At 41.8% G+C, this 15,371-nt stretch overlaps 1 protein-coding gene across 9 annotated transcripts in view; it reads right to left on the bottom strand.

Moving 5' to 3' along the window:
* NEDD4L (NEDD4 like E3 ubiquitin protein ligase) overlaps positions 1-15,371 on the bottom strand; it is a 302,096-nt gene that overhangs the window by 41,007 nt on the left and 245,718 nt on the right. For 4 of the 9 annotated variants that reach the window (XM_070420364.1, XM_070420367.1, XM_070420373.1 and 1 more), the window contains 6 exons: positions 15,174-15,353; positions 12,883-12,957; positions 11,250-11,309; positions 6,195-6,326; positions 5,529-5,648; positions 4,246-4,443 (listed from right to left, as the gene is read on the bottom strand). In XM_070420364.1, coding sequence (XP_070276465.1) covers positions 4,246-4,443; positions 5,529-5,648; positions 6,195-6,326; positions 11,250-11,309; positions 12,883-12,957; positions 15,174-15,353 — 765 coding nt within the window. The remainder of the gene's footprint in view (positions 1-4,245; positions 4,444-5,528; positions 5,649-6,194; positions 6,327-11,249; positions 11,310-12,882; positions 12,958-15,173; positions 15,354-15,371) is intronic. The other 5 variants (XM_070420368.1, XM_070420370.1, XM_070420365.1 and 2 more) reach the window with 4 other exon arrangements.

Below are 15,371 nucleotides of genomic sequence, written 5' to 3'. Positions count from 1 at the left end.
TAAAATAGGTCCAGTATTCTGTAGATTACTGGAACACATACAGTGCGTAGATACATTACACAGATTTGGGATTTATGAAGTCCGAACAGCTGATATTCTGGGAAACATTTGTGATAGGTTCATTGTGACCAAGGAGAAACTTACAGAGCACAGAACAAAAGCTACCCACTCACGGCTAACTGTGAGCTGGCCCAGCTAATGGCACAACCACGGGGAACCTAGGGAACAGGTCCCTGACCACGAAGGTTTAGAGAAAGCCCAAGGCGACTATGACATGAAAAAGGACAGGGCTTCCGCTGCTACATGCCAAGCTAGCCACACCTTCGAATCCCACACACAGGCTACTGAGAAAGACAACATGTTAAAAGGTGGTGATTTAAAGGGGGGAAGAAGCTGAAATTAAAGTGCCAATGGGGCTGGGGGCAGGGAAGTATAAAGTATAAAATAAATCCGATTTCACAGGTCTGCTATAATGGCCTCTCATGGAAACCTAGAATTCATGGAATGTGAGGACTAGAAGGCCTTAGGGGTCATATTTGATTATATCAACAAAAATAAAAATGACAGCAGCTGTACTCTTTTTAGCTCTGAAGGCTAAGTCTAGGGGCAACACTGAACCCCCTTTCTCCACTGACTCCCCTGAACAACCAAGGAGGGGGCACCCCAAGCCGATGGCGCAGGTGGAGGGCAGCCAGGGCTCCACAGGAGTTATGACAACTTCAGGGATGCCAATAGTTGGGACACTAATGAGATCTCAAATGATATAAATACAAATGAATGAAACATGAAGAGGGACACTCAGTTGCTTCTCCCTTTCCTCAGCTCACTATTTCCCAGTTATTTCAGTATTCCCCATTTGCTTCCCTCAATATAGCACAAAGGGGTTTTAAAAAGAATGCAAAGATCAACACCTCTTTAAAAACCAAAATCATTTGCAAATATATATATAGTACATAAAAAAAGGGAATGCTCCTGGTTCAAAAAACAACAGCTTTTTCCCCCATCCTGGAAGAGATCAACAACCAGGCCTCGGCTACAATGAGTTTTCTTAGTTTGGACCCAGTAGAAAACAAACCTGAAACTTCATTAAGGCATACTCTGTCTTGCTACAAAAACAAAACAATGCTTTGTTCCGTAAGAGACATAAACATACTCTTACATACATGCTTCGAGCTTCTTCCTTAACAGAAGGAAGGAATGGACAAACCGAAGGCCTCTTGTAACCTTTCCTCTGTCACCTGGTCCCCAGCAGGCATCCATGGCCCACCCGAGGCAGGGACAAGTGAACCGATGGCTGGAAGTCTGGCCACAGGAATCCTCACATGGCCAGGGCTTAGTGCCTCTTCTAGGTGTTACTAAGGATGAGAGCATGGTGGACAGACCTTTGCTTTCAGGCTGAGGCCTCAGACGTTATTCCAGATGGACGGCGGCACACTGCTTTAATATGAGATCGTGCTTTGTAAACAGACTTCAACAGGAACTTTCCTCCATGCGTGTACACAGGGGAAATGTTGGCCTGATCTTTTCATGCTCTGGTTTAGTGCAAGAATCAAGAGCACACAGGCTGCGTGGGGCAGGAGTACTGTTTTCATTATTCTCCACCTGTTCTACCAGCTTTTCACCATAGGGCTCAAACCTAAGAAAAGCTATGCTGGCCTCTCATTTGTTCTCTCTTTTAAAAAACGAAGCAAGCCCAGCCACTGAGGCTCAGTGGTTGAGTGTCAACCCATGAATCAGAAGATCACAGTTTGATTCCCAGTCAGGGCACATGCCCAGGTTGCAGGCTTGACCCCCAGTAGGGGGTGTGTAGAAGGCAACCAATAGATGAGTTTTATCATTGATGTTTCTAACTTTCTCTCCCTCTCCCTTCCTATCTCTGCAATCAATAAAAAATTTTTTAAAAACAACAACAACAAAAAACCACACGAAGCAAACCCCAAACCAACTCAAGACAAATTTTAAGCTGAAAATGATCTTTACAGTTCCCTCTATTCCTCCGTTTTTGGTCCAAATCAACAGGAAATTTAGAGCAATCCTTCGACAGTCAGCATTCTGTACAGGCCTTTGTTTAGAAGGAGAGACAGCAGCTGGGCCAGCCTGTCTGAGTTTAGAGAAGAAGGGGAGTAACCGGGGGGAATGTCCAGTTGTTACTTTAAGGATTTTCAACAATGGCAGCAGCAACAAAATGTTGTTTTAACAAATTAAAATTTTAAACCAGTAAATCAGTCAATAACAAGCATGTGGGTAGAAAGGGACAACTGGAAATTCAAACTGGGTTTCATTCAGCAAGGATGCAGGCAGTAAACAAAGCTAGGGCTGTTTAAAATCAAACCTGCCCAGCTGCAATTACTCTGCAGTTGTGGCGTGAAAGGCTGTGAGAAGGTTAGGGGATTTGATTACTAAGCTAGTTCAGATTTCTAAAACCATAGCTTATGTTGGCAGGCCACCGTGGCTCCATACACTAATCCATCTCCTTTTATACTATTTACCCCCTATTTCTGGAGTGCCATTCCTGGCTGAGGATTTTGTAGAATCGCGTACTCTTAGCAGGACAGCCATGTTCTATGTCAATGAGGGGAAAAAAAAGACTTAAAAACCAATCTCCCTTAGTTGGTTTTCCCCAAAGCTGCCTATCTCTTACTCTCGTCTTGGCCATAAACCTATAATATGATATGAGACTCAAAGGTGAGTCAAACAAAGCTACATGTTATTATATGCCTTTGAGGTAGTTATGAGTTTAATGAATGTCACCAGGATCTAAATGATAAATTCCCCTGGAAGACTAATTCCTTTACTTTAAAATAGGACTTTTAGAGTGGTTCTCACTAAGGGGTGCTTGCAAGCGTGTGGTAACATTTTTGGTCATCACTGTGGTGGGGGAGGGAGAGGAATGGTGGTTATTCAGTGATAGGAACCAAGGATATTAAGCATCCCTCAATAAAAGGCACAGTCATAGTCCTGCCCCAAATACTGAGAACATCCTCATGGAGATGTGCTTACCACCATCCATCCACAGGACTTGAGAGAGAGAGAGAGAGAGAGAGAGAGAGGGAGAGAGAGAGAGCGAGCGATATCTAGGCCCTCTAGTCCAGTCTCAAGGGACTGATTTAACATCAAGCCACGGGCAAAGTATAAATGACAGTCCAGGACATTTTGGTCCAGGCCCCTTCATTAACACAGTACTGCTGTTCTAACAATGGACACACTCGTGTCTTCATTGAAAATGGGGATTTAAAGCACGTGTTCACCTCTGATCCAAGACCAGAGAGCTAGGGCCATTGACAATCCCCAAACTCAGACAGCTTTCCAGTCACATCGATTCTAAGCAAGCAGCAGAGAAGCCAGAAGGACTGAGTCAAACTCTGAACCCAGGCCATTAGTTGGGGACATAGGGACAGGAAGGAAAACAAACCTTCTGCAGCTTCAGAAACAAGAGAACTAATTTCAGTTCAGTCATAGGTCTACAGGTATTAATAGAAAAATACCCCTGACTCTTTAAAAGACAATGTGCTACATTAAAGAAGCCCACCACTGATTCAGCTAAAACCCAAACAGAGGAGTATAAAGATATGCACATTCACTTTTAATTAATCTCATATTGTATAAATTCATACAACACACGGATTCTTTCTCAGGCACGACTCCTGAGTCAAATTTGACAAAATGTTCACAAAAAAGAACTATCACATTTACAACTAAAATCCTCAGTACATCTCCTACTCCACAGTTAAAGGTGTGAAATGGAGCACAGAAACGTAAAACACTAAAATAAAATATTAAACTGAGGTGGACGGTGCAAACGAAAGGGACAAATCAAACAAGGATGGGTGATGTTAATAAAAATGTAGAAAGAAACTGACAAGGAAAAATTATTTTCAGAAAGATCAGAATTTCTATTACACCATCTCGAGAGGTGAAGCAGTATCATCGACATCCTAGCAATATAGAGTACCGCTTTTCCCCCAAATACGGCCAACTGTCAAAACTATAGCTGTCCAGGAATGTTCTGGAGAAAAGGCATCCAACCTGGCACCAGCAGCTGGCCCTGACCCTGCACCCAACCATCACCCCTCCCACAAGCCCCTGTGTGCCAGATCTTGAAGCAGGCTGAGAAGACCCTCTAGGGACAAGCTGCGGTGTCAGTGAAATTTCTCTACAAGAATCATGAGTACGGAGTGAGGAAATGAGGGAATGAATGTCAGACCTCATGATGGAAACGGAGCCAAATAAAAGCAGCGACCTTACCCATGTTGTAGTCTTTGTGTTATGGTCAATGAAGAAGGGCCGGCCGTTCGGCGCGATCCTCATTTCCCAGCCCGGTGGCAGGAAGCTCTGTGTGACTTTGTGTTGTGGTTTGGGGGAGTTGTAAGGTGATGGCTGTGGGGACTGTGGATTGGAAAGGGTATCTTTCACAGCCCGACGTATGGGTGAATCCTTGGCACCCTAAGGAATAATAATGAGCATTAGAACTCTTACAGGTGCTAGTCCAGTGTGTCAAAATGTACCTGGGTATCACGAATGTTCCATTTGGAAAGGGACAAGGGGAAGCTCCTAAGAAATCTGTTTCTGTCATTTGCTTACTTTTAAATCAATCGAATTTTAAAGTTTTTCTATTGATTAAACACACAACATTAATTACTTAAAATCACCATCCTTTGATAGCTATTGGATATATGCCAAAAATATTATGCTCCACTGAGAATTATGGATGGAGACTTTACAGAGGGTGGAGAAAGACGTGCCCCTGCTCTTAATGAGCTCACAGTCTAATGAAGAATGGATTGGCAATTTGCAGAGCATAAGAAGAAACTCCTGTATCATCAAAGACAACCACCTGGACTCGTATGGTTACCAGGACATTTGTATCACAGTTTGGAAGAGAGCTATCATTCATTCCCACTCATTAGCATTTAAGCCCAGGGCACAGAGAGTACCTCAGCTACCTCTAGGACATCGTCAAGTTTAGAACTTGAATGTTTGTGCTCTGGCTTCTCAACTCTCTGACACGGTGATGCTAAGGCATGGTATTCAGACCACACAAACAGGAGAGCAACGCAGATGCACAGCAATGACTTAGGGATGCAGATATGCATCAGAAACATGTATGCCCATACAATGACAGACCCTACAGTCCAAAGAAAAAGAAATGGTCAAAGCCACAGCTATCGTTTAAAACTTAATATAAGCATTGCTATCTGAAAGAGTTATTATGCATGTCTAATGAGGTAACAGGCAAGAAGGGGCGAAACAACAAGAATGGAGAAAGTTCTGAAGAGAGGAACCCACATGTACAGCACAAGTCACTATGGCCTCAGCCCCATGAGAATGAGAATCAGGTGAGAGTCCAAGGATGTGAGGTGGGCGCAACAGAGAAGCATATACTGAGGCTGCACAAGAACACCCTTCACCACGAACACAATGATCAGACAGGAAGGTGGCTGCGAAACTGAAGTCCAAGTTAAGAGAAAAGAGAGAATGAGAAGTCACAGGACAGACGTGATCCCAATTACACTGAGTAGCCTTCTCACCTCCAGTGGGGCAGATAAAGTTACTGTTGGCGAACTGAGGCTACGAGGCCGGCGGATCTGAGGCTCGATTAGATGGTTGTTACTGTTTGTGGCAGATCCAGATGCACCATCTTCTGCAAGCTATGTTGGAGCAAAAACAAGTTAGCTTTATGTGAGGATCTCCCTTTGTGTGTGGTTGGGAGTGTGGACCCAAACAACAACACAGCCAGCAGTAATGAGAGGTCTGGCCTATTTAAAGCATGGAGGAATGATTAAACATAATAATGGGGGAGGGGAAGGTTGGGGAAACACATTCAAGGGAAATAAAAATGAATCACTAGCCAGGCATGAAAACGAGTCTCAGGAAAAAAGGGGGTGGGGTTGGGAGAGACACTACACACTGCTATAGGCTCTTAACTTTGAAAATATCTTTCACATGACATTAAAATATACATATATATATATATATATATATATATATATATATATATATATGGATAGAGTGACTTGGGGACCAAATTCTTCCATAGGCACATATTATACTTAAAATAACACATTTTCTTTGTGGAAAAAATTTTTTCTAAAACATGGGTTCTCAGGACAATACATAAACAATAGCAGCGTGGAGCTCTTGTACATTTCGGCTTCACCTGCCTGCAATTTTTAGTTGTGCGGCGATCTGCATACCTGCATGATAGGCCGAGTCCAAGTGGTGGTTCGATTGTTATGATTGACATAGTATGTGCGTCCCTTAGCATCCTTCCTTTCTTCCCAGCCTGAAGGTAGGCCCGGCGTGGTGTGCACGTAGGCCACTGATGGCTGTTTGTGTAAGAAATCATCATTATTTAGTGCAGTTGTTTTCTGATCACTTTAATAAAGTAATGTACACTTACAGAATTATTTTTTCTTCTAGACAAAGTAAGTTAACTCTATTTGTACCCAAAACACTAGTGTCCAGAAAACAGAAGTAGATTTCCAGTAGCTTCAAATCCACTGCGAAATGAATCTCTGTGGAGTCCAAAATCTTACAGAACGCATTCTCAATGTCCGAAGTCTTAAATGCAATGGCTGCTGCTAATGTGCTAAGAGAAAAAAACAGCAACCTGTTTCAGATACTAAATTTTACCAAATTATGTAGAACTTAAAGGTATTTCAAATTGTCAAATGTCACTGTCTATGAGAGGAATGTCTGAATAGTTTCCTCTCGATATAGTTGCCACAGGGATACTGTCCTAGCTTATTCCTAAATTCTTCATCAGCTTAGGGCCCTTACATTGTATCTTTTAGGGGGAAAAGTACACAGAGGGCCTTCTCCAGGAGGTCTGCATTCACACCAGTGGCATATAACCAAGAGGACCGACTAGGACACCCCAACTGTCCCAGCTTAGGAAGCCTCCTGGCGAGCTGAGGCTGTATTATCCTGTCTGCCCATGCAGAGCTTGTCTCTAAGGGTGAAGGAAGCACAGGCAGTTTCTGGGTTTAGAAACATGTCCAGTATAGAGTGACTATATTTAGATAGTCCAAATTAGATCGAAAAGGATTCCTGAGACACTTCTGCTGGTAAGCAGCAGCCTGAGAAATGTAGCCGGGTGGAGAACTCTGGAATAACAAGGATGTTTCAGTGACTCAAGGAGGCACCGAGATGGACATCTGAGGTCAGTGCCGTCTCAGGAGGAAGTCCTGGATGTATGGTGGCTGCATATCAGATCTGTCACTGGGAAAGGGGTGTTACTCTAAGGAGTGGGGGCGGCTCAGATATAAGAAGCCAACCATGGCTATCCAGGCTCCCAGGAGAACGTAAAAGAAGAGGCTAAACATTATTTGGGATATAAAAGGAAGTCACGTCTTTCTGGGTACCATCTCCCCTAATTAGGATCTTCTCACCCTCCAGATGTTTTACCAGCTGTCATTTTCTTGATATTAGGCTGAAAATGTAAATCTCTTGGCCCAGCTTCTCCCTGTGCTCATCCCTTTCGTGTCTCCTACCAACAATGTGCTGTGGCAGAGAGGGTCACATCAGAGGATCCCCAGTCCACTGCATGACCCTGGGTTAGCACGATCAAGGATGCTACCACGTCATTGGGGACTTTAGTTAATGAGGCTCCATATTCTACTTCCTGAGCTCAACTGCACATTCCAGAGAAAAACTAACTGAGGCCATGGAACAGCTGCCTCAATGGTTATTTCTAAAACATGTTGAACAGGCAAGGCAACATTATTGGCAACAAAACTTTCTTCTAAACCTATACCAACTACTTCCTTGACATTTTCCCAGATAAAAACTGAAATACCTCATCATGGTTAATTCCAAGACTCTGATCATAGAGCATCCTGGACCTACGTGTGGGGATTCAACAAGAGTGGAAGAAACACCAACAGGCAGACTTGATCCATCCATGGGTACTTAAGTCAGATGAATTTATATAGCCTGAAGCTCTTTCCGCCTTCCTCCTCTAACACCAACAGAAAAGAACTATTGCTGGTCTATTTTTTATCTATAAAAGACCGACTCTGCCAAACCAAGTTAGAACCCAAGTTGTATCCTAAGTTAGTGGTAAATTGGACTGTGTGGCAAAGTACGTGCTATCAACAAGCTTTGACCTACTATTGCTCACGTGAGGACCAAAAATGCTTGGGCTAAATGAAGTACTGAATGGAATTTGTTGCTTTTCTTGCTCCCCGTTATTTTTGGGGAGAGGCAATGAGATAGGCCTTGAGAAAACTCCGTTCTGGAAATCTTAAGGATAGTTTTGCAGTTATAACATCTCTGGAAAGGATATTTGTGAGGGGTCTGATAACTAGTATAGCTTGGCTGTGTCCTGGATAATCTCAGAATTACTTCTAAGACTGTATGACTTCCAGCACAGTATTCCAGCAACGAGGATATTTTCGTAGATCTACAGTGAATAGGACTAATCAGATTATGGGAAATTAGGAGTGTAGTAGAGAACACTGAATTTGATTAAAATGTTCATTGTACCTTCTACTGAGAACTGAACTGGTAATCCTTAATTTAGTTCCATTAAAAAGAGATGGTGCCATAAAAATGTTCTCCTTATAGATTTCTTGACCATGGAGAACAGCCTGTGATGGTGATTCCACTTGTGACTCAAAACCTCTCACTCAGAGCTAGGGAGGGGCGGGACACAGCTTCCACGGACAGACCACAGAAGGGGCTAGCCCTGAGCCAAAATCAGACTTCCACTGTCGTGTGTGTGCATACACATATGCACTCACGTGCATTCCATTCTACCTTAAGAAACAGTTAATTAGTCCAGAGACACGTTAAAACTGCTAGTAAGCTTAATTTAACATTTCACAGCTTTTCATCTGAATATACTATTGTGTTACATAACGCCAGACAGCCGTTGCGCTACAGCTGCATAGTGGCTCCAATTATTTCATTAAAAGGGAGAATCAATTATGTTTAAACCATCAAAGTTCAAATAGGCTTTTCCAGATGATAAATGTTTGGCACTACCACCGATGCCCCAAGATTCCCTCAAACCCTGCCATTCCCGTCACTTGTTTATTTTAGGGTCTACACAGCAAAGAGCAAAAAGACTGTGCTGTCCCTCTTGCTTCATCTCAGAGAGGGCTCCTGCTTAGCTCCCTGGAAAGTGTACTTATTTGTGGTAAATGAAAGGATTGTAGTTCTGCAGGTGAGAATCAGGATCTGTTTTTATACTATAGAAATAAAAGCACTGCCAAGGAAAGACCAGGATGATTCATGCAACATGGTGTGCAGGACAAATACGGGTGGGGCAAGGGGCTGAATGCTCACCAATGTGGGAAGATTATATAAACTGGTGCATTTGCATGACTGAAAATTATGTAATCATTAACATGTCCCAGAAGAACGACCGTAAGTGAAAAATATCAAGTTGCTAAGTGAAATGTACATGAGATCCCATTTGCGCACACACATGTATTTGTGAGAGCGGAACACAGCTCCAGTGTAAGCATGTACACTTCTGTGTGGGGCTGACAGGAAGAGGGTTGGGAGAGGGTGTCAGAGGGAATGAAACATGCTAGGAGATGGAACTGGAAAAGAGAAAGTAAAGGGCACTGGTGACAAGGGATAATGATGATGGAAAAGAAACAAATGTGATACTGTCAAACCTACTGAAACTTCGAATGTGGCCATAAAATTAGTTGGCTTATTGCAACCAAAAGATGACCAGGTACATAGAAAGCATGAGAGTAGGTAAAACATTCAGGAACTACTTCTACGGCCCAATTCTTCAAAATAAAAAGCAAACTTGTATTTTTTATTCATTGGTGGGGGAAGGGAGAGTACCGGCGAGAAGAGGGCTGTGGTAATGGCCACAGGAACCGCTCTGACCACGGAGCCCAGCGCTCTCACAACTAGTCTATCCCACCATTTAATATCACAGCGACCACACACTCCAATACTAACAGCAGCTTCCAAGACCAATAAAATGCAAATGTGGATGGAAGAGGATACTCATTAGCACTAAATTCTACTAAAATTATTTCATGAACTGTTCTCATCCACCTTGCAGCTCTACTGCCATAGAAATTTCCAGTACACAGTAGGCAAGGTGCCACTTCATTTGAAGGTTCATGTCTTGTACTGGAAGCTGAGCCTGGCCTACCCAACACATGACTTTTTGCGGCTCAATAGGTTAAATGAGGCTGATTTTTTGCTGATTGCAAATTTGACTTTCCTGTGTACAATGCTGAGCATTAAATTCTAACAACATAACTAAATTGTTCATTAAAAATCATTAACATTCTTCAGAAAATCTGCAATTGTATATGTATTTAAAGGTGTTCTCAAGTAATAAGCAGTTATAACAAACATAAGGTGAAACAATAAGGAAAATTCTTTAAATAGCCATAGCAGCTCTAAACATAAACTATAAGCTAGCCTGTCTTCAGGGATCAAATAGAAAACAGACAATTAAAGTACATAGTCAAATCCATTATTTAAAATAATGAATAACAATAACAGATACTTGGCTTAGAGAAACACCATTATTTCTAAATCTTTCAAATTTATTAAACATGCCCCCCTCCCTCCCACCCCCCAAGTAGTATATAAACATCTGTTTATTCCTGTGAGGAGAGTCACTGGTTCAAGCTCATGATACAGAAAATCTAACTCAGTGTTTAAAACGTGGGGCAGAACACACACAGGAGATAGCTACTATGCCCAACTGAAAATCCACTTGTGCAACTGCTCCTCAAGCTTGAATCACACAACTGAGTACATTTATTGATTTCAGAGAGGAAGGGAGAGGGAGAGATAGAAACATCAATGATGAGAGAGGGGCCAAAAATGTATTCTTAATGGTCAAATTAAATGCACTTAAAGCTTGACAGTCTTCCTGATAAAACTATATGAGACTAGCCGGACTGGTGTGGTTCAGTGGTTGAGTATCGATCCAGGAACTAGGAAGTCAGAGTTCGATTCCTGGTCAGGGCACATGCCAGGGTTACAGGCTCGATCCCCATTAGGGGGTGTGCAGGAGGCAGCTGATCAATGATTCTCTTTCATCACTGATGTTTCTCTCTCTCTCCCCCTCTCCGTTCCTCTCTGAAATCAATAAAAATATATTTTAAAAAAAGAACGATGTGCATCTCTGCAGCACAAAAAAGTCAATATTCACCCCCCCCCCAAAAAAAAGAAGAAAAAAGGAGCATATTCACTATTATACAAAATATTAAAACCAACCCACAGTTTTGCTGTTAAAGTCTGATCAAGGGTATCATTACCGTTGGCTCCTCACCACCTGTGACAGTTGATGAACGCGCTCTCCTAGTTGGGGCACTGGGCTGTTAAATGACAATTTATATCAGTGAAAGGCACTTAGGGAGACCACCCGTTGTTTACTGAATCAGGAATCACTGCTGTGGCAGCCAGTGAGGCAGGTGACATGAATCAGAATCCTTGAAACCCTTTCTGTCCAAGTAAAGCTGAGCGATCACTGATGACCAGAGGAGCAAGGACCCAGTCAACCTCCAATCTACAGAAGCCTCAGGCTGCAGCCTCGATTTGGCCGAACAATGAATTGACAACCTCAATAACAATGATGAGATGTCTTGTTGGGAAAAGAAATTGAACACCACTGTGGTTTTGCCCCCACTGTTAAATAATGAGCAGGTTCTTAAATCTGCCACTCTCAAAATTCAAGAGGCCACTGGTGATCAGTGAGTTTTCAGCTTTGGAGAGTGTAAGGGAGGAGTCATCCGTTTCCAGGAAAAGAGACTCTTTGGCAAATAAAATTAACATTGATTGTGAAAAGGAGAGGCAGTGCCATTAATTCATCAAGGAAAATCACAGAATCGCTAGGCGGAGGATCACACCAGCCCATCACAGCTGATTGTTGTTTTGGGGGAGATCTGAACTGAAACCATCCCAGAAAGGACGCTCTTGTCAAGCTTATCAACCAGCACATTGGATACAAGGCACAAACGAATCCCTTATTTTGACCACTCAGTTGACTAATGTACTCATTCATTCATTTTGCAGCATAAAAGATAAAAGCAAGGCAAAAAAAATCCTTGACTTGTGCAAAGGTGTACACAATAGGGAAGACACTGTGCTTTCAAAATCTGTAAGTGCACTTTCCCCCCATAATAAAGTATTAGTGCTAAAAATGATTGAGGATTCGTCGTCATAAAAAAACTGGTTATGGTCAAACATCACATTGGACATGCTAAAATAAAAGCACATAGTTTCTCCCCCCAAAAGAAGAAACAAAGTCGCATCACGTTTCTTATCTTTGACATGTACACCAAACATCTCCCTAGGCAGTTCTGGTCTGCCTTCCAATTGGAATATTCATTTTCATTTATGTCCTATGTTATTAAACATTGCCACTCTCCCATATTTGCTGCTAACTATAGAAACTGTGGGAGAGTAGGAACTAGTTGTAGCTAATTCTTTAGCCAGTAGAGCTGCCTTTAAGGAGAAGGTACAGAGGCTGTGTGGGGTTAATTAGGTCGTCATGGAAAGCCTACCTCGCTCACACCTGGAAGAGTTCTTCCTGTTTAAAAGGATTCAGTATGTTCTTAAATACAATCACCAGAGCACAGCTTGAGGGACTAAATTCAATCTTTTTAAAAATTAGTTAATGTATGCTTTTAGTTAAGTGAGCACATCAGACTTGGTATTAATTTGGGTGAAAAACTAAGCAATGGAGTTTTTACCATTTTAGAGACTTTGGTGGCAAAAACAACTCTTTGTATTGGAAATCCGCTCTCCTTGGGCAATTTGCTAGGAAATTTGAGTGTCTCATTTATATTGTAAATGGATTTGCACAGGAAAAACTCTTCCTCAGTGCCCCAATGATTTTAAGTAAAAGCTGAAAGAGCCAGCTGGGGAAGGGAAATGCGCGTGGGTTACCGGTGGTAGGTGAGCCTGCTCTGCGACCGCATCGGTGACACTGCACGACCTCAACCTCGAGGAGGGCTCCCTCTGCTGAAGGGGAGGAAAGGACACGGAGCGTCAAGAAAACATTCTTAGAAAAAGTTTCATTGGCTCACAAAATACACCACTTGGTTCTATTCACAGCACTATGATAATGGAAGGCAATTAAATGAAACATCATCTTTTCAGGGTAATGAGAGTAGTCCTTTCAGGAGTAGTTATCTGCAGTTGTTTTCATTCTCAGTGAATTAAGCAGACTGGGGTTTTGACTAGTCTTAGTTAGAAATAACAGCAAAACATAAGGGAACAAGGTCAAAGCACGAAAGGGGACTCAACAGGCCACCATAACACTCTAGGGTTGCTTGAAAAATAGAAATTGGAAGCTGGAAGTCTTATCATTTGTTTTGAGATGCATCCTATAGAAAGGAATATTTCTAAACATTTACTGACTATTATTATCATTGACAAAGAACCAATTGGATTCTATATCCAAGGAAACTCAAATATAATTTTGTGCTACTTCTGAAAGGTCAGGTATTTACAATTTTGGCTTCTCAATGGAGTTAAAGTCACACAGATAAGGAATGAGGGGAAATAGTGAGGCTAACCTAGTAAATCAAACGTGCAATGTATAATGTTCCTCTCACTTGTTTGCTTCACCTATGTAGTTGTAAAAAGAGCCTAACAAATCCAATCAGAGAACACAGCAGGTGACACATACAAAAGCCAGGGTCTAATCAGCAACAGGTTCATCCAGGGGACACGTTTGATATTTTGCAATAACTAAAATGCGATAAGGTCAAAGAAAGACTTTGGGGCAGGGAAGGGGGTGGGGGACTATCCACGTCTTTCTACAGTAGTTGCTGCTATTGTTCTGGAATACAGGGACCCTGAGAAAAACTGGAGAAGAGTCCCATATTCTTCTCTTTCTTAGGCACCTTTATTTAATACTTGAACCAGACTCAACAATCTTAAAATAATTCTGACATGTGCACTTGGATGTTAAAGGTATTTTATATAGTTTTAATAAATAAATGCAGGAGCTCCTTATACAAATAATTAGAGATGTTAACTTAATATTAATGCTGAAGAATATTATGATTTTACACTTGGTAGACCTAAGGTATATAATTGCTATAATTATTGCAATACTTCCTTTAATAGGTTTTAAATATATGGCTTCATTGTTTATATTGTTTCCATAGCAACAGTTTTACCAATTCAAATGTCCTATATATGTAAACTCTTTTTTTCCCTGCCCCCTTAGTACTAAATTTTCATCTCATTGATATTTCTTTCTGAAAACCATTAATAGACTTTTAATATAAAACCACATTAAATAATCATTGCATCTCACACAGATTGGGCAATGGTATCTGTTAAAATAAAAACACCATAACTGAATAAGGAGCAATTTTGTGAGTATTTGCTTTTACATATCATGTAGTCCTACCCATTTACATTTTATATGATCGCAATAATGCCTATTTTTTTTTAGGTGCCATTTTCAGTGACATCACTCCCATCTTTACTATAGAACAGCTTTAAGTTCAATTTCTCAAGAAACTGAGACTGCATTTTTTCTCAGTTTAAAGCTCAAGCAGGAATTTTCTATGGGCTTTTTCTGCAGTTTTATACTGTCAAATACAGAGTTCTTCATGGCTGATTCTGCTGCTTACCAGGGCTCAGCCCCATCTGAAGCTTTTAGAAAGAGTATCCTTAATTGTTGAGAACGCCAATCCAAATGTTACTACCCTGATGTCAGTGTCCCAATTCCACAACCCTTCTTAAGGACTGGTTTTCTGGGACGTAAATGTTTTTTATCTCCTATTCGAACTTTGTCTTGGATGGGTCCCTTAAAGACTATGCCTCCATCTCTAAAATGAGTATGATTTAAGAGGACTGATTGGGAGGCCCAATATCTCCTCCATGTCCCCAATGCAAAAAGCCACCTTTGTGGTGAGAGTACTATGTATGAGCCTTTGGCTAGGAGGAGAAATTCTACATGGTTAAAGCTGAGAATTACGGAAGTCATGAACTCTGATTTTCTTGCATTCTTTTTAAATCAAGAAAGATTCTCACCTGCGTGGCCAATTTTGGTATAGTCCTCCTTCTCCTAGGTTAGGAGGAACTTAGGAAAATGTCAGAATTATCTGGGAGCTAGAAGACCCTTGGTCATTATTTGCATACAAGACTCTCTTAAAGCAACAACAACAAAATGACAAAATATTTGTTTAACTTCTCATTCAAACAGGACGATTACTCACAAGCAAAGAACCAAACTGCTCCCCATTGGAGTCCGTAGTGAACTGAAGCCTTCTGCTTAGTTCTTCAGACAGCTCTTGAGGGCTGGTCCGAGAGGATGGGGAGGAAGGTGGTGGGGGCAGCGGCAGACTGAGGGAGGAGTCTCCAGTGATAGCTGCTTCTTCTGAAATGGTCTCCCAAGGCTACCAATGGATGAGATG

This window comes from Myotis yumanensis, unplaced genomic scaffold (assembly GCF_028538775.1).
Source record: "Myotis yumanensis isolate MYYU_CA2020_CCGP unplaced genomic scaffold, mMyoYum1.0.hap1 SCAF_7, whole genome shotgun sequence".
Lineage (NCBI taxonomy): Eukaryota > Metazoa > Chordata > Mammalia > Chiroptera > Vespertilionidae > Myotis > Myotis yumanensis.
The sequence above is the reverse complement of the archived record's forward strand: the minus strand, read 5'-3'. Positions and strand labels throughout refer to the sequence as shown.